The sequence below is a fragment of the Zonotrichia albicollis genome, chromosome 3, assembly GCF_047830755.1.
Source record: "Zonotrichia albicollis isolate bZonAlb1 chromosome 3, bZonAlb1.hap1, whole genome shotgun sequence".
Classification (NCBI taxonomy): domain Eukaryota; kingdom Metazoa; phylum Chordata; class Aves; order Passeriformes; family Passerellidae; genus Zonotrichia; species Zonotrichia albicollis.
This window is the reverse complement of record NC_133821.1, coordinates 14,092,821-14,112,429: the sequence shown is the minus strand read 5'-3', so window position 1 is coordinate 14,112,429 and position 19,609 is coordinate 14,092,821. Positions and strand designations below refer to the sequence as shown.

Genomic DNA, 19,609 nt, shown 5'->3' with positions numbered 1-19,609 from the left:
GGCCGGGCTCGTGCCCGCAGTAGAGATGGCGCCGCGGCCTCTCCGAGGCGGGGATTGGCGGGGGCGGTGGAGGGGCGGGGCGAAGGGCGCGGCCGGGGGCGGGGATTGGCGGGCGCGCCGAGGGGGCGGGGCCGGGCAGTGCCGGGCAGGGCGCGCGGCGAGTGAGCGCGGCCCCGCTCCGCTGCCGCCGTCTCCGCCGCCGCCGCCGCTGCCGCCCCCGCCCCGGCATGAGGAAACGCAACGAGTCGGTCACGGTGGAGCATGAGCGCGCCGCCGCCGCCGCTGCCGCCGTGCCCGGGCCCCTCGACAAGGGCTGCAGCCTGAGGCGAAGCCTGCGCCTGCCTTCCTCCGCCGCTGCCGAGGGCATGAAGCGACCGCTGGGCAGGTGAGCGCCGCCGTCGCTCCGCCGGGCTTTGTTATCCCCGTGTCACCGTCTGGGGGGCACCGGGGAGCGGGACGGCAGCGGGGCTGGGTTTGGCGAGCAGAGGGGACGGGCCGAGGAGCCGGCGGGACGGGCAGGTACGCGGGCCCGCGATGGTGCCCAGCTCAGCCCCGCTCCCCGGTTTCCCTGGTTTTCCCTGTTTTCCCGGTGTGTCAGGTACCGGCCCCGCGGTGCCTTCCGTTCTCGGGGCAAAGGACTGGCCGGAGAGCGGGGCGGTAACGGGACCAGCCAAGGATGGGAGGGGTTTGGTGCTCGGTGCTCGTACCTGGGCGCTGCCGCCTCCATCCCCCTTTGGAACAGGCAGGCGTTCTCCCAAAAAATAAAATAAAAATGGCTAGCACGGAATCCTTCCGTCAGAGAGCGTATGTGGAGCGGCAGGGCCCTGCAGGTAGCATGCGTGCGTTTTTGGGAGAAGCTGGTGGCTGTCAAAGTGATCTCTTTGCCGTAAATGAATCAGATTTAGGGGTCACTAGGAGAAGCTGACATGCGTGACTGTTGGAAGGAGTTTAGCCGTGGCTTTTTGCCAGGCATGTTAACGTTTTAAATCTATTTATAATGGGGAAATATTTGTGTGCCTTTCTAAAAAGGCTGTAACAATAGAAGATGCTTATCACCTGGACCCTTCATCGTGCAAGATTTTTGGGGGGATGCAATACACGATCAGAACCTGCCTCCCTGGCCCTCTGCAGCTGCGAGTCAGGACACAAGCTTTTAGTTTCCTCTAAACCAGTATGGTGGTGTTCTTTGTGTTTTCAAAGTGTGAAGAATGTGTAGAATAGCTATGTGCTTTGGGTAGCTGAAATCAAATTGCTGAGCTTCAGCAAGACACCAGCCAATTTTATTTTTTTTAAAGGTGCTTATCAGTGCATTTCTAGTAAATGAGGTATTGTGGATGTCTCTCTGCTAAATTTTCTGAGATTTTTTTTCTGTTCTCATAGACAAAATTAGCATTTGAAAAGAGCTGTGGATACTTGTCATATTCAAAGACAGAGGCTTTAAAATGTGATTTCTCATATTGGGTAATAGCTATTTAATTTTGTGCCCTGGAGGTAAACCTTTGGGATGCTGTCACTGCTCTGTACATGTTATGACAAGCTTTTGGTAATTGAAAATGGCGCTGAGTTGATCTCTCAGTTTCCATGACTGTGCAGTGGATCCAACTGCGACAGTGCTCTGCTTTTATAACATTTTGAAATTTGGCACATCTATTCTCTTTGCCCAAGTGGATGTCTCCTAGACCAGTGGCACTCGAGTGATGGCTTGCTGGCTCTTCAGCATTGTGAATGGCACTCAGGCACCTTTCACTCAAATGGAAATGCTCTGTGGGTGGTGAGCAAGCCCTGAGAGCTCCGAGTGCAGGCTGGTGGCTTGGTCTGGCAGGCAGGCAGGTGCTTTGTGGATCCCAGACACAGCACAGCTGTATTGGGAGGGCCAAGCTAAAAATAGGGAAAGCACATCCTGTCTGCGAGAAATACTCTTGCGTTTATTTCTCCATTTACACGTTTGAAAACGGTCAGCAGTCAGGCTTTCCTCGGTTTTCTCCATTTTCCACTTTTGAAGCCTGTTTCAGTAATTCCTGAAGTCCTACATGGATTCTGGCCCTTCCTCCCTGCTTCCAACCTCCCCCTGTCCTTTTTGGGTCAGGTATTCTATATTCCACACAGCAGTGTTTCTCAAACTCATGACATTGTAGGAGGATCTTGTTTGAAGCTGGCTTTTCCTTTTCCACATTTTCAAATATCTCTGATGTTTTTTTTGTTTTCTTTCATGCTGTCCTGTGTTGTCTACCTTCCTTACTGACTTTCAGTGGCCCTTCTCTGACTTTCCTCACCTTGTGAGCCTTCAGACAGCGGTTTGCAGGCAAAGTGTCTCTGTCTGCCAATACCTTCCAGCAGTGTTTTTTATGGGACAACAAACACATTGCTGAATCTGAGCGTGCAGGAAGGGGAGGTCCAGGCAGAAGAAGTTATGATGCTCAGAGATAAGGTTCTTGTCCAGAACAATCACCCTGAGTCAGGTCACACAGCCTTTAGCTCCATATCCCACCTTTGGTGGACAGCAGGGAGTGTTTAAGGAAGAGCATGGGGCAATGCATGCAGTGACCTCCCCAGGGCAGTTGTGGTCAGTTATGTAGCCAACAAGTTGCTGTTACACCATCTAGATCATCATATTTTAATATGCAAGGTCATGCTGTTATTGCAGCATTCCTTATACTGCTGGGAATAAAAGTAGTCAAGTAGTCCTTGGTTGTTGTTTTTAGTGGGTTACATCAGTTTTACTCCCCAGCTTGCCCAAGCTGTGAGGTGAAAATTCAGCTGCAAGGTTTCTGAGGTGGTGGAGGTGGCATAACATCTGAAATTGGGGATTTGTACCAGACTGTTCTTAGCTTGCTCCTTGATGAAAGAGTTAAAATCAACTCATGAATGCTGTGTTAAAGGGGAAGCTGGGCTGGCTGCATTCGTGCTGCTGGCTTGGGGAAGCAGCACATATGTCTGGCTTCATCCTGTGGGTTTCCGCCTCTTATTTGTGAACCATACAAGCCCCTGGCTGGGAAGGCAAACCAGTCCCCAGTGGCTGTGTGGTTGTGCAGCCATATTCCATGATCCTGTGCCATATTCCATGGGTCAGGAGCAAGGAGAGGGAGCTGCAGATGCAGCTGTGCCTGCAACTGCAGCAGTGGCCAGGAGGCTGCTGCTGTGTGCCCTTCTCCAGCACAGCTTCTCCTGCTCGCATCCAGCTCCTCAGCAAAGGCTAAACAGCACCCTCGGTGATGTTTATGGGATACAGAACTGGCTCAGTACCAGCAGCAGTTTGTTCTTGCAGCAGTATTTTTGAATTTTTACCAGCGCTGCGTTTGCCCCTCAGTTTTTGTTCAGTCATAGCATTACAATGTGCTCATTCATGCAGGAGCTGAAACTCATTCTAAAGAGGTGGCTGTGCATTTTGACTTTCTATTACAGAAAGTGTGTGCATGTGCTTCAAAGTGTAATGGAGATGGATATCTGATAAATAAGATTTATGTGGCTTTGGCTAGTGCATAGTGCAGTCAGTGTGGCTTTCCTTAAGTGGTTTACAACCAGAAATGAACAAATGCAGGTATTTCAATTTTCTTCCATAGATAGCAATAATATCTACTATGATGTTTACCTAAGCACTTTACAAGTGGTGCCTTTAAAAGTGCATGAATCATTTTTTTAAAGGAGCTGTTTTGTCTGAAATTATTAAAAGCAATAAAACAGTAAATAAAGAAATAATAAGCAGTGCTTGCTTTTCCTGGTATGTCTGTTTTGTGTGGATGGCCATTCCTCTAATATTTCTGTTGTGAGGCGTTTTCCAGGTGCCAGTGTTGGAAGTGCTAGATGGATATTAGGGTGGCATTGTGTTTTGGGTACTTGCTGTGACTCATTTTTGTGCTGTGCACATTTGGTGGCTGTGATGTTCTGAGGAAATGTGTTTGAGCAGCCATAGATGTGGAAAACCTTTATGTGGGAGTACAGAGAATAGAGAAAATCAAATGAGCTTAATACTGACATTAGATACCAGAGCAAATTCTCCTATCTCATTTCTGCTGAACCCTGATCCTGGTGATAAAAGGTCACATGCATGTTACCCTTCACTTCTGTGACCTCATGGTTATCTGATCCTCATTCAGTCCCAATCAATAGTCAGACTATAGACTTGAGGTGTGAATTTTGCCATTATTCTACAGTTATTCTAGAAACACTTGTTTGCTACAAACGTTAGAACTTGTTCCTGTCTCTCTCCATGCTGTGGAGCAGTGAAGTGCTCCAAATCCCATGTGTGTGAGCTTTGTTCCTTGTCCCTGGTTCCTTTGCTCCTGGAGACCTCCTGATGCTGGCACAAGGGGAAGTTTTGGGACCCTTCCAGTGCCTGTCCAGCCTGTGCACCCCACAAGCTGGATATTTTTGGGCTGACACTACAATTGGATGTAGTTTCAGTTCCACTGCAGTCAGCCTTGTTCCTGTCTGTTGTGGAGCATTTCCTGGGTGTTTTATGAACATGCAGGGAGGTGCTGAAGGGAAGAGGGTGCAGCAGGCTGCTCTGCCCTTCCCCTCTGATGCAGCTGAGTTTCCCTGGGACGCTGAGTGTGCTCGAGTGTGACAAATGTGATGTGTGGTGACCCTTGGTGCCATCCTGCCCCATGTATTCCCATGTCTTTTTGGATTTAACCAGTGGTACCTTCCCTCTGACCTGGCCATCTGCCCCTCTGTCCTCTCAGTGCCCCATCCTTACATCTCTAGACCTAGCCCCCTTTCTTCTGATGTTACTTTTTTTTAGAAGCATTTGCAGAGTCTTTTATGATTGTTCCAGTCTGTTCCATTGTAGCACGGATGACAAATACTTGAATTGTTCTCCTGCAAGTTTTCATCAATATATTTAAGGGGTTTTTTTTCCTCAAGTGGATTTTATGCTATTGTCTCTCTTAATTACTGTGTTCAGGTTAAACCAGTTACTTGTCAGGGCTTTCAAAAGAGGAAGGAGGCTGCCTGCATAGAGATATTTCATCAATCATGCTGCTTTTTCACCAATTCCACCTTCCTACTGGGTTACTGCCTCTATTTCAGTTTTTCTTGAGCAGAGTTCACAAAGGAGCTGTGAAATGGTTTCCAGTTGCTTGCCTGTTCTTTCTTTCATAGTAAATACAGGTTGAATCACAGTCCCTCCAATGGGTAAAAGAAAAAAGAGTTTCCTTTGTGTGAGGATTTTTTTTAGTGTGTGGGGCTCTTTTTTTGGTTTTGGTTGTGTTGGGGTTTTTTGTTAGGCTTTTTTTTTGTTGCAGTTCTCTTGAAGAGCATGCACTGTAATATTTTGCTCAGATATGTCAAAAATAGGATTGTGTAACTTTTCCACCTGTATGTCTTCCTTTTTTTTTTTTTTAATTTGAAGGGTATCACAGTAGCTCTGCCTCCTCTTTTGTCCTGTGCATTGTCAGCCATTTTGGCAGCTTATGTCTGGGGAATGCCTCTGAATTTCTCCCAGGTTACCAATCTGGGGCATTAGGTATTCGTTCTCTGCAGCATCTTCCCAGTTTGCTCATCTTTTCCAGCCATTATAATTCTCTTTCCTTGTGCTCATCTTCTCCCCACTCTTTCTCAATGACACATTAGTCATTTGGCAAAAATAGCAATATTCCCTGCAATGTGGGGAATTATTTGTTTTGTTATTGTGGGTTGTTTTAATTTCATTTTTTTTTTTAATTTAAAGATTTGTGAAGTTATAATGTTGACATGTAGCAGTTCTGTGCCTCAGTGTGTTACTGTTACAGCCTATCTTTTTTCACCATTTTCATCACTGACTTTGGGTTTTTTTTTTTTGGTGTTAACTAGGTGTGGTTTACTCTCTTAAGCATCCCTTGAAACTCATAGCATCCTCCTGCAGGTCTCTCTGCATGACCTAAAATTTCTTTCTTTGCATCCAGTGTACCATGAGCCTCTCTGGATTTTCTGTAACAGAGCACAGCATTTTTTCTGCTGTATCTGCTCTGTTGTGTCTTTTAGTCTCTGAGCAGTTTCCTCAAGTCTCCCTATTTCTCACAGAGACCTCTGCTCAAGCAGGAATGTTCAGGCTGAAGAGAGTTTGCCCTCTGGTTTGGTGTTGGTCTCCCTAAACTCCTGATTTCCTTGCAGTGCAATATTTCTGACATCATCCTTGCCCCTGGGTTCAGTTGCTCTTCTTTGATGGCTTGTGTCTGAATTAATAATTACCATGGTATTGCTAATTGCTGCTGCTTTACAGCACTTTCTGCTTGGGAGCTGTATGAATTGCCTCTGCTTGTTTGAGTATCCCTAAACTTCCCTTGGGTTTGGTAACTTCTGGGACCAACAGGGCTTCCCTGTCGTCTCTGGAGGGAGGGTGCCTGTGGAGATCAGGGTCTTCCCAGCATTGTCACCTTCTCCTCTGTCCTTTCTGGAATGTGGCTGCTGTGCCAGAAATCAAGTTCTCTGCAGAGGCAGTCACAGGTCACTGCAGTGGATCTGTAGGTTTTCTCCAGGGTGCAGCATAGATGCATTTATTTTTGGTGAAAACAATGTTGGGGTGTTTTTATTAAAACTAATGATGGTGACATCATTTCCTCTCCAGAATCCCCTTTCTGCTCCATGTTCAAGAGCCTGGTGTACCCCAGCAGGATTTCTGCTGCTCCTTGGAAAGGAGCAGTGCCTGCCTAGGAGGCTGCAACCAAGTTACTTTATCCTCCTAGGCCTGAAGGGCAGGGCAGATTATTTTGGTAAATCATGTCAGGATGTGAAATTAGTGAATTCTACAGCAATTCCCCCATAAAACCTGGGGTTTTGTGAGCTCATTGGGTAACTGTGCTGTGTCCTGTCAGAGCTCCAGCAGCAGCTGGCTTCTGGCATGGGGAGTGAGTGAGAGACTGCAAGCAAGGGAACTTTACTAAGGATGTAATGTGAGAGCACTATGTTAATGTAGCTGTGACTGAATCAGTACCACAAGAAGATTAAAAGAAAGTGCTTCAGCTGTATTAAAAGGGTAACAGGAGACCTAGGAGACTTTAAAGCCATTAGCCTGAGGTGGAGTCAGTGCAATTTAAATTGCAAGAGTTAATTTGAAATTCAGTGGAAGAAGATTTAACAGCTAAATATATATATACTAATGAAAGTAGATCTGTCCTGTGGAAGGACACTGTAAAATGCAACAGGTTTGTCAAGATTACAGCCTGCTTGATCAAAGTATCGGCAGTAAAATTGTTTCTCCAAAGCACTTGACTTTGTACTGTAGTTTTATTGACATTGCTGGACTGCTAATGGAAAGCGTGATATCTCTATTGAAAATTGGCTCAATGGAGAGAGAAACAACTGGGAAATTGGAGTGAGATTGATCCTTGAGTTCAAAGGTGTGTAATTTTGTATATAGTCATCCCAAGGATGAGTTGGTTATCAGTTACTATTGATAAACAGAGGAGGAGAGGATTGGTGAGGGCTGATGGATGGGGAAGTCAGCAGTTCAGAGCAGATAGCCAAATAGTGAAAAGGTCACCAGGACACAAGCAAAGCTGGCAGGATGGTGGGGAGAGAGGGTAGGGGTTGTGACAGGGATAGGAATGGTGACAGAGGGTGAAGCTGTGCTAGGTAAGTCACCTCTGTAAGCTGTCATGTGTCCCTGAATATCCCTTAGCCAGACAGGGAGGCTGCCACCTAGGCTGTGCACTTTTGCCTTCCTGGCACACATCTCCTTCCTTCTCTCTCTCTCTCTTAGCAGCTGGGGAAGCTAGTGCAACACTTGGCTCCAGAAATCTGCCTCTTTCGCATTGAAGGCAATTCAAACTTTCAAACAGAATTTCCTAATTTTAGAGTCTATCATGTGCCTTGATCATTCACTGAGCTAACAGGAATCATGACTATTTGCTTTCCAAATCAAAGTGTTTATTTAACCCAGATTTGTTTCAAGAGTGTAACTCTTACTGAGAAATAGAGCAAGAAAAGATTGTTAGACTAGAAGATTAACTTCTGAAACACAAACACTTGAAAATATTTGAGATAAGTCCCAACACTGCCCTTCTTCAAAACTATCTGTCCAATTTGTACCCACTTAAAGTGGTTGTTAATTCCTCTTGAAAAGAGATTAGTGTTGAGTAATAAGGGCCATAAGGTCATGTGAAGTCTCATCTCCCTTTTTACTAAAAGTGTGCAGAATAAAGGATTTCATGTGGCACAGCTGAAGAAATGAATAAACTGAAGAATATGTGAATAACTGAAGAAACCCTTTTGGAAGGGTACACATCAGTGGCATTGTGCAAGCTCAGAGCAGAGTACAGAAAATGCATTTACCCTCTCCAGAGCCTGGTTTCCCTTCCCCTGGCAGTAAAGCTTCCCCTGGGGTGACTATTTTGAGACAGAGGAGCCTGCACTGATGGGGATGATGTAAACTGGAAACTTGGAGTCAGGGCTCCCAGGCTGCAGCATCCTTGCTTGTGGAGCAAAGTGTGTTCAAGGTGTTGAAGAACTGAATAGATGTTGAGACTTCTTTCAATGCTCAGGAAGGGAAGCCTGGCACTCTTTTCTCCTTTAAAGCAGTCTGATTTCACTTTTTGTAAAGTTTTGATTAGTTTCAGAGAAGCTTCAGGAAGCAGGAATAAAGCTGACAATACAAGTTTTATACTGCTGAATGTGAAAACTGTGAATTGCACACAGTCATTGGAAATAGCCCTTTCTCTTGTTCCTGCAAACCCAGCAGAAATGCAGTGACTGACCTTTGCTTTCAGTTTCTGATAGCCTTGTGCTGTCTCTTATAAAACATTATTTTCCCCTTTCACTACCAGAGTAGGGGCAACATTTAATTTTAAACTTTGGCAGGCTGATGTGCAAGTGCTGCTTAGCACAGCTGGTCAGACCATGGTGCTAATGATATCAAGGTTGTGGGTTCAGTCCCTCTGTGGACCATTTGCTCAGGAGCTGGAATTGATGATCCTTGTGGTTCCCTTCCAACTGGGAATATTCTGTGGATCTGTTTTGTTTCCCTGCAGTTAAGTAAAAACTCCAACATCTGGTTTTCCCTTTGACATTTGTATTTTCTGGGTTGGTTTTTTGAAGGTTTTGTAGTGTTAGCAATGTCTTTGGTTTTAATTGTCCTTAATTTTTTAAGCCTTTGTCATTTTGGAGTTCTTTCCTCCGCAAGATGATAGCTAGAGCTGGAATCCCTGAATGAAGCACAGATGAACACAGATTAATCTGCCTGCCTATATGCAAAATGACCCCCTGTTCAAAGTATGTCAGGGCCAACAGCAGTTCTATATCTGCTCATACATCTGTTCTTTAACTCTGGCTGTTGTTTTATGGCCATGCAGTGTTTGTTAAGCCTCCCTTTTTAAACGGGTCACAATTACAGAGGACACTGTGACTGCCAGCTGAATGTAACTGTGCTGGGCTGACAGTCAGCATATGTAATGTTTTGGCATTGTTTAATGTTCTTGTTTGCTTGTATGCTTCCAACGGGGAACAGTTGGTCTATTGTAATCAAAATGTATTGCTAACGATGTGTTCTGAATCTAAAAGGTGGCAGTATCACTGCTAACACAAAAACATTCTTTTTCTCCAGGCTTCTCAGAAGGAATGGCTTCTGATCTCTGCCAGCAAAAGTAGAGCTTTTTTTCAGCTGGGAAGTATAAGATGACCATTTTCATGTATTTGGAAGGAAAAATGTCTAAAATACACAAATGAATCTTTTGCTCAGGTGATTTAAATGAAAGCCAGAGCCACAGAGTCTGCTGTTGGTGGTAATTCTCAGGCTGTGTGGCTGCCTCACAAGAACTGCTGTGTGAAAATGGGATTTCATGCTTACCAAGTTCTGCTGCTTGGAAATACAGATCTGTTCCCTCACATGTATCCCCAAGAACAAAAAATGAGCCTGGATTCTTGTTCTTGCTGCAAGGTTAACACACTCATGCAGGTCTGTGGGGTTAAAAAGGAGCAATTGGTGCTGGGGGAATTGGCTTGGCTGTACTGTGTGCTGCCTCAATTATTATATGCATTCAGCAGGCAAATGGCTTTAAATGCAGGTTAGGAGCTGTGCTGGAGCATTATGTGTCTGAACCAGTTCTGCTCTTGAACTCTGCTTGTGCACCTTGATTCTCCTCCCCATGGAGGTGAGTGTGCTTGGGAGAAATGAGAATTTCCAGACTCAGCTGCTCTCAAGCTTCTGTTTTGCACTTCCAGTTCTGTTTCAGTCGTTTGGTGTTTATGTTCTGTTTTTTCCTCTTTCATTAGCAGACAGCTAATGAGTTCCCCAGCTCACAGAGTAGTGAGAGGGCTGTGCCTTCAGTATAAACCAGCTGTCAGCTGTGAAATGGGTAAAAAAACTTAAGGATTCGGTAAACACTGTGGAGGGAGTGTACTTGTTGTATCTCAGTGCCAAGCTCGACTAAAATCTGATGTGGGTGACTTCAGATTTGATTAGTGTCAGCATTGCTGGTGAGCTCTGGAGAAAGCATGTCCTTAGAATTCAAACAAGGGCTCATACCAGAAAGGTTTGGGCACAGACTAAGTGGCTGTTGCAGAAAATGCATCCAGGAAAAGTCAACAACCTTAAAACCCAAATCCCCAAGCCTGCTCTTCTTTCCCAAAAGTCAATTGTTCTGTTGCTGAGGGTTTAATTATTCGTTGTTTGCTACATACTTAAAATGACAGTATCATCTGCCTCTTCCTTTTTAAAATGTAGCTTTCAGGTTAATCTTGTCATATGCAGTACACACTAATGGTAATACCAGTGTACCCAAGCATTGAGAAATAACATAGTTGCTGCTTAGGCCATGCTGTCAGCATACATTTAAAATAAATTGGTGCTGCGTTGCCAAACGTTCAGCCCATTCTCGTCTCCTGCTCTGTGAAACATGTAGATTTCATGCAATTGGAATGTTAGGTTATCAAGACTGATGTTCCAAACTGCTGTACTTCAAAGGATGTGCCAATGCATAGTGATTTAGTCAGACAAGCTCTGTTATTACTGCATTTAGGGTAGTCAGCTTAGACAGTGGTTGTGAGGAGGAGAGCCCAAGCCCTGGCATTGGGAAGGGATGGGGTGCTGATGGGGCAAAAGGTAGATATTCCATGTCCCTGTCCTGTGAAATGCTTGTGAGAGCCTTTCCCTCCCTTGCTTAATTTATTCTGCTTTTTGCAAGTGTGTTCCATGGACAGAGACCCACACATTACCTGCAAGCAGCTCTGTTGTTTCTGCTCATTATTGCTGTACATTTGCCTTTCCCTCCCTTCATGGGCTTGTTTTTGTTTTTTTCCTGCAGCGCTCTGAGTCCTGGCATAACCTTTGCTGGTATTTCAGTGCTATCGACCTGCCCAGCAGAGCTTTCCTCTCACCCTGAGTGCTGATGCCACATTCCCCCCACTTGATGCATCAGAATTTTGATTCTTTCAGGTCCTACCCTGATCTTTTCTTCTCCAAGCTGAAATGTGGTTGTGAGGGTCTCAATAGCTGGAGCTTGGTGTCCCCTCCTGAAAAAAATTGATTGAAATGCTTTCCTTTACTTTGCACTTATATCTCTTGGAGGAACAGAGCTAAATTCTTGACTGGCTAGATGGCTTCCTTCTTGCTGTTTGGTGTTTTAAGTTAATGCTTAACCACTTGATATTAATCAGAAGGAGGCACAGAAGCAGTCTGTGATAATCTGGGCTGTAAGAGGGGAATGAAGTAGTGAAGTGAGGGAATTTGGGAGCTTAAAGTTTCCAACCTCACCTGCATTCAGGCAGGTGGAACAACAGTGAAGATGTTAGCCCAGCCAAAAGGTTTGTAGGCTTTGTGGGAATAGATAGCTTGCAATAAAGGAGGGAAAGGAATGTGTCTGAGGCAGCAGTTGTACAATCTCTGTAAGCTGGTCCTGAGGGCTCCTTCTTTGGAACCTTCTTAGGTATTTCTACCACATCCATCTCCACAAATTTACCTAAAAAAGCTAATTTTATGTGTGTTTGCATTTATGTGTTACAATGCAGGTACAGGGTTGGGTCTTTTCTACAATGAACTTCTTTTTGTGGCCCCACTAACCAGTGCCAGCTTCAGGCTGCATAGGTGAGAGTGGATGGAAGATGGGATAAACTGCATATTTACTCATGGAGAGCTTATCAAATGAACTGAGGTGACTTCTCTGACTGCAGGTGATGTGGGGGGATTTTTTAAAGAGAAGTTCCAGAGGGCCTAACTGAAAGCAGCATCTTTTAATTGTAGTCATTGATTGATAGTCTTTTCTTTGATTGATTGTAGTTCTTTGATTTGCAGTCTTTTCTATAATAGTAGCAAAGAAGAATAAATTTCAGTAGCCAGCAGTGTTTTTTATTGTTAGAATTGTTTGTTAGCATTTGACAGGAAATTCAGAGTTTGTAATTTCTTGGTTTTGAAGTTTTTCCTCTGTTGGGACACCTTTACTGTCCATCACTGATGGTGGTGTGTCTGTTGACAAAATAAGCTGTCACAATATTGTGAGAAACATGGAGGTAGAGCTTGCGTGTTTAAAGAGATTATCAAAAAGCTCAGCTTGCTTTTCTTTTGTCTTCTTGGTTATTTTTTAATGAAAACCCTTAGGCTTTAAATTTGTTGCCTTTCCCCCACCTTATTAAGCCAATTATTCCTGTTGATTTGTCTTTTAATTTAAAGAGGAATAGCAAAACTTCCCAAATCTTTGCTTCTGGGTACAGTGAGACTGTGGAGTGCTGTAGCTTTTCTGAGGCTCTCTTGATGGAGGCTTGAATGCCTTCCTTCATCCTAGCTTTTAAAGCAAATATTTAAGAAGGTTTGCTTAGTGTTTTATTCTCCTCTCTCTACCTCTTTTCCATTGATGCAAATAGGAGCATTTAGCAGCTTTAGCCAGATTTTGAGGTTTGGGTAGCTTTTTCTGTTTCTGCCTAGTGGGCAAATTATTCAGCTTTGTTTGTATTCTGGTAGCCTTCTTATTTTCTGTGAAAAATCACTGCCCAGTGAGAATGCAGCCAGTCTGATTTGTTGCTTAAACCTGGCAAATTTTAGCCCATTCAGCTCAGCTCTGGGTCACCAGAGGGAGGTTGTGAAGTGTGGGCTGTCACAGTTTGCCAAGTGTTTGTGGGAGGAATTAAGGGGACAGCTGTGTAAGGTAGTCTGTCTTTGCTAGGAGGAGGAGAAGGGGCTGGGTGACTGCTTGGGATCTTCTGTAGCCTCTCTGCTCTTCATCTATCTGTGACATGACTGAAACAGCCCCTGATTTAAAATTAGGAACACTCATCTTCCTTTATTTTAAGTCAAGTGATGAACATTTTGGATGCTACAGTGATGAGGGCAGTAGGATCAGGTATAAACTTGCCTGTTGCATTTTCTGTACCTTTGATGGACTAGAATAATAGTGTACCTTGTATTAATTGATACTTCCACACAACAGATCCAACTACTCTTAATGCTTGTGTTTACATGCAGATGGATTTGTACTTGAATTATGGAAGTTGTCAAAGAACAAATAAGGTACCTGGACTTTCCTACCTCATCCCAATAGCTGAAAGATCAGTTTGTCTTTTGAAACATCAAAGCAAATAATGTCTTTCAAAGACATGACATGTGTCAGTAACAATTTATTCCATTGCTGGATGCCTGAAAACTCTGAGTTCTTTATCCTTATAAAAATATGTTCTGCATGGCTCTGTGCAATAGAGAACCTTCATTATTTTGAATAAGTGATACTTGTGTTTTAGCCCCAGCTGTCAATCAGCACCACACAGCTGCTTGGAATAATCACATTTTATCATCAATAGTTGTCTTCCTAAGTAATCCAGTGATTATTTAGGAAAACAAGCACCATCACTTTGAATATCCCTCCTTTCCTACTTCTTTCCCCAGCTGTGTGTGCTGATCCATGATGCCATATGGGCTGGAATATCCCTTTGGTCAGTTGGGGTCAGCTGTTCCAGCTGTGTCCCCTCCCATCCCACCCCCAGCCTCCTTTCTGCTGGGGTTGTGCTATTCTGCAGTTTAGTTTGTGAAAGGGAGACCAGAATATTCCTTCAGAAGGAGCAAAGGTTCAAGATTTTAAGAAACTTCTTGTAGGAGATGGCAGAAGAATCTGGTAGAGCTGATTTTCTTTTTATTTTCCAGATCTTTTCAAGAGCAAAAGTTTTCAGGAACTGGTTGAAACTAAAATTCCCTGAGAATGCAGTTTGCCATGCAGTTTTTGTACATGACGTTATAATTATTTTATGAAACAAGCTGGGGGGGAAAGAGCAATGCCTTTATGTTTGTGTCTTGTTTCCAGGATTGGGGTTTGACTTTTTTTTTTTTTTTGATGTTTGCTTAATCCCTAGAATAGGAAGATGCATTTGGAGGACTTGATTTTTCTCTTTGTGTTGTTTTGCAGTGAACTCATCCTGTTAAAGGGATCCCAGAGGGAGGGATCAGTCACTCAGATCCTTAGAGTTCTGGCAAATACTACTGTTACCAATGGCTTTCATGGATTCAGGGAAGATCTGTTTTCAGGATTGGATGAATTTTCTATAATTTCAGCTACAGTACCTACAGTGAAGCTGTGGGTTGCAGCTTTCATTGAGAATTCTATAGCAGTGCCCAAAATGAGTTGTGTGATTGCCTGTTTGCCCATGCAGGTTTATTCACTGTGCACAGAAACCAGGAGAGGGTAAACCCCTGCACATGAGCATCTTTTCACTTTGCATTGAGCTGCACATAAAGCAGCTTTTGCAGCAAACCTGTAGGGGAAAAAAATCATATTAATCTTGTAGTGGAACATTACACTGTTGAGTGTTGCTGTCCAAAAGCTGCTGGTACCAAGTCCAGATGGAGAGGGGAGACTCTGCCTGTGAACTCAAATTCAGGAGCTGAGAGGCTGTTTCTGTGTGCAGCTGAAAGGCTGGTAGGTTTCTTCCTTTTTATTTTTTTAACTTTTTGAGAAGGAACAAGTGAAATAAAATGAAAGCTTAATTGGATTGGGTGGCTCAGGTGGCGGAGGAAAAAGAGATTGGATGATCCTTCAGGGCCCTGTGCAGCACCACTGTCCAGACTTTCTGCAGGAAAGGAAGATGAGTGCTGTTAATGATCCTGCCTGGGCTAGAAACCATCTCTTGTTCAAAACAAGGAAAGCTGGAAGGCTTGCCAGGGACCTGATGTGTGGGCTGTCCTACCTTTTGCATGGCTGCTGTATTGTTTCTTTGCCCCTGAATGCCTTGAGACTCTGCAGTTTCCAAGTTGTAGAATAGGTTGTTTTGGATACAACTCTGTTTACCCCCAAAAAATCATCCCAGTACTTTAAGCTTCCTTTGGCCCTCATTCTTTTGAATCCTTTGCTCATGTCTTTATCTACCTCCTGATTTTATGCTCTTGATGCCTGTCTGGGGGAACAAATGTATTTTTTTAAATATGTTTTCTGTTAGGAAAGAGGGAGGATATCTTCTTTGTGATGATGTTCACAGGGGTTTTCAGATTGGGGAAGAGATGAGGATCTGACTCCATGTTTCAGAAGGCTTGATTTATTATTTTATGATCTATATTGCATTAAAACTATACTAAAAGAATAGAAGAAAAGGTTTCATCAGAAGGCCAGCTAAGAATAGAATAGCAAATAATGCTAACAAAAGCTTCTGTCTCAAACAGAGAGCCCAAGCCAGCTGACTGTGATTGGCCATTAATTAGAAACAACTCTGAGTCCAATCACAAATCCACCTGTTGCATTCCACAGCCGCAGATAACTATTGTTTACATTTTGTTCCTGAGGCTTCTTAGCTTCTCAGGAGGAAAAAATTTAAAGAAAAGATTTTTCATAAAAGTTGTCTGTGGCAGTTCTTGTTATGCCATGTATTTTGGTTTTTTCCTCTACTGCCCATAAAGTCACTTCTGTCACTTGTGTGCTCAAGGCCTTTGCTTTCTACATCCTGTGCTCTGAGTTCCTGCTGGGAGAGCTCTGCTGTTTGCAGTCTGGGGACATGAGGGACTCCAGAGTGACAGCATTCCCTGTCACTATTGAACAAGCAGAGCCTCGTGCTCTGGTGTCTGCAGCAGTTTTGTTTCACTCCTGCCCCAGGCAGATCACCAAGGGCACGGTGGGCTGTGGGTGCATTTGTCTGTAGATCCTTTAGGGACTGCAAGCACAGCCTGTGTGTATTTCTGATAATGTTTCTGATAAATGTTGTCCTTGCTCTGCTGCAGCTCTGACAGGATCAGTTTTAGTCTCTTGTTTCACCCTTGGCCTGCCCTTTCACCCTGCCAGCACATCTGATCTGGAGATGCTAATGGAAGCACTCCCAGTGTAGAAATGATTCAGATGATCTGCAGGAGAAATTATTTCCATCTGAATCTGGATGCCAGAGCATGGCACAGGACTCTGGTGGTTGGACATTGTTCATGAAACCTCCCAGGTTTGCTGGAGAGGAGGGGGCTGCACTCAGGGGAAGCTGTCATGAGGGGGTCCCCAGCTTCTCCTTGCCAGCCAGACACTCACACTGTGCCAAAATGCAGAATGTGCTTCTTCTGGGTGAATGTGGGACCTTCATCCAGGTGGAAGCTATGAGGAAAACCTGTTTCTGATGTCACACTTCCAGGAAAGATTTCCTTCTGTCAGACTGGGGTATGTCTGGAGAGGGAATGTGCTTTTCCATGTTCACTTCAGGAAAGTGCATGAAGCAAAAACCACTTCATGTTTTCTGTGTTTGGACAGAACCCAGATGTTGGTAAAAAGCCTTTGGTAAATGCAGGGGGGAAAATGTGATGCTGGGGATTTTGTTTTATTGTTGGGTGTTCTGTGTTGTGTGACATGTTTTGTTGTTTTGAGGTTTTTTTACACATTGTTTTTATTGTTCCAGGAAATCAATTTCTGATATTCTTAAATATCTTCAGTTAGCAGCTTCTTATTTTCTACATCGCTTGTATTTTCCAACTAAGACCTTCTGACTTTTCTGGTGAAAAGGTGGTGACAAGTGTGTTGCTTTTGCCTGAGCACACCAAAGTTTTCTTTTGCAGGGCATCTATTTCCTGAAATAGCTTTTCTACCAAGCAATAGGAGTTTAATTTAGCTAAATAACTCACTGAAGATTTACCTGATAATTTTATAATGTCCGTACTTCAGTATATATTCTTGGATTTATCAGGAGAAAAGCTGTCTGGTGGATGGAAGCTTTGCCCTGGTTACATTGTAAGTAGACATCTCCCTGGAGATGAGGTGTAAATGTCACATTGCTGATTAGCATCTGACATGGGCCATGGGAGCAAAGAAAGGGATGCCTCAGTTCAGGCTCCAAAAAGGAGAAACTGGAATCATTCCTGAGCTCTGACAGTGTTACCTGGACAAATGTCCTCCTGAGTGTTTTGTGTTCCTGGTTCCAGCTTGTGCCTGGGCTCTGGGAAGTGCTTTGCCCTGTTTTGATGTGCTCTGGCTGTGCCTGGAGGAGTTAAGACCTGGCTCTGTTGTCTTCCTAAGCGAGTGGGGGTTTTGTTTTGTAGGAATGAAATCCTGGCATGTGCAAAATTTCCCTGGCAGAGCTCTTTCTGGCTGCTGCAGGATCTGAGCCCCAGGCAGGAAAACTTGCTGAGAAGCCCCATCCTGCCTGGCTGCTCACCTGTGCTCTGCTTCTTACTGGGAAGCTGGAGAGGACACAGTGCCTTGGTTTGAGGCATTTGAAGGCATGGACACTCCAAAATGAGTTACCTCCTCTTCTAGCTTTAACCACTCTCCTTTTGCCAATAAGGAGAGATAAATCTAAGTGAAAAAATAACTAGACAAAATGTTTTAACAAACCTCACACTTTTCTCATTGGAGAGAGCTGAGTTACATTTCAGTTGCTCAGCAGTTAAATGTCAGCTGTCCTTTGGTGATCTCCCTTTGTCTTCCACAAATCCATTCCAGCTATGAAAATAGGTGGTAGGTGCTGATGTAGTGGAAAGCTGGGTTTAATCTGAGAGAAGGGAGCAATGATCAGCTCAGTGATTGGCCCAAACAAAATGTTGTGTGGGTTTTTTTCCCAAAGTTGTGGGCATAGGTGGGTCGGTCTGAGGCTTTGGTACTCACTTCTGTTCTTCTAAATCCTGTTTTGTATCATTTCCTCTGCTAGTCCTTTGCTGTTTTTGCTTTTCTTACTTTAGAAAACTGGGCTTGAGGTGTGGAAATGTCACTGGAAGCCTTGATGGAGTTCTTTACCTTTTCATTGTCAAATTTGCTGTGGGAAGTATAAAAATCTGTTGAACCTTTCAACGTGGGCTTGTTGCAGCCACGGCTGGGTGACAGTGACTTAGTAATGTATTTTTTCCCCTTTTGAAAAATAACAGTTGTTTCAACTTGTGAAGAAAAGGGCTTTAATTTTGGTAGCCCATGTTTCTGAAGTCCAGAATGTGGTTCCAGGGTGAGAGGAGGCACACAGGCACTTATAGGTATGTAGTAGTGTGCTGAAGGCAGATTTTGGATGAATAAGAGGATATCCTCTTCCCTGAGAGCACCTTAGCAGTCGTGCCAAAAACTTAGGGGGAGATTGGAACGTCTCCATTTTTGCTGGGCTGAAAAAGTGTTCCTGAGAGTCTCGGCTTTTGATTCACAAAATTTCAGATTTTGAAAATTTTGGTACATGATTAAACTATTTCCATCCCAGTTCTGTCTGTACGCTCGTTTTTCTTGTACAAATGTGTAAAAACCAGATCTTTAGGCTCTCTATTTCACAATAGCTGACAGTGGCTAAACCCTCTTAGCTCGAGTCTAGAGCAAGTTTAGCTTGTCAGCTCCAAGAATTGCCAAATGGGAGATGAATAATTTCATGCCTTTTGGAAAGATTGTCCTCTGATTTCAGTAGCCTGCAGTTCCCAACACTGAGAACTGTTTGCTCACTGGCATGGAACATGATTCTTGCTCAAGACTGTCTGCTGAAAAGGAACAGAAATTGTGTTGCCTGAAGGCTTCCCATGGATTTTAGTTCTTGATTGCAGGGCTGGTTGAGAAACCTCAGTGCACATGAAATGTTGGTCAACTAAATCATTAAACACAAGCCATTATGTAAACATATGTGCATATATAAACACACATATGAATGTGTATTTGGTAGTTATTCTGATATAATAAAGGGAATTTTGAGTTATATCATTTAACTAGCTGCTGTGTGTTACTTGATTTTTTTTTTTGGTTGGATTTTTGGTGTTGGTTAGGATTTTTTCTCTTTTTGTTTTTTTGTAGCTTATTCTTACTAATAAGAATACTCGAGAAAATTGAAATACAGTGTTGAGGCAATTCTTAGAGAATAATGCTGCAGTTTATGAAATTTATTGTATTTTATAACTTAGAAGGGTTTGCTTTTTAGGGCATTGAGAGGTAATCCTTTTAGTTGGACAAGGCAGAATGTCTGCTCCAGTCTGTTCATGAGATAATGTGTAATTTTATCAGTCTCATTACACATTATTTCCTCAAAATATGTGACAATCGAACTGAACAAAATCTGATAGTGATGTAAATGGAAGTATGATTGGGCTGCTTTTTGGAGATGAACATGTGATATGCATTCTAGAGATTCTGAAATCTGTTAAGTTAGCAGGAAGAAAAGCTCTTGTTACAGAGTCTTTTAAAATGTAATCAGTAGGGAGTTTCTATTCCCTTTTTCTAAGCTGCATGTCATCAGCTGGTATTTTGGTTACTTCTGCTTCTCTCAAACAGCTGAGGCTACGCAAACTGTTTGAAATTAGCTGTTG

The 19,609-nt window shown here is 43.7% G+C and overlaps 1 protein-coding gene across 1 annotated transcript in view; it reads left to right on the top strand.

Annotated features, from left to right (window-relative positions):
* The first annotated feature begins 99 nt into the window (after positions 1 to 99).
* ABHD12 (abhydrolase domain containing 12, lysophospholipase) overlaps positions 100 to 19,609 on the top strand; it is a 36,066-nt gene continuing 16,556 nt past the window's right edge. The window contains exon 1 of the mRNA XM_074536778.1: positions 100 to 385. Within this exon, the coding sequence (XP_074392879.1) occupies positions 228 to 385 (158 nt within the window). The 5' untranslated portion in view covers positions 100 to 227. The remainder of the gene's footprint in view (positions 386 to 19,609) is intronic.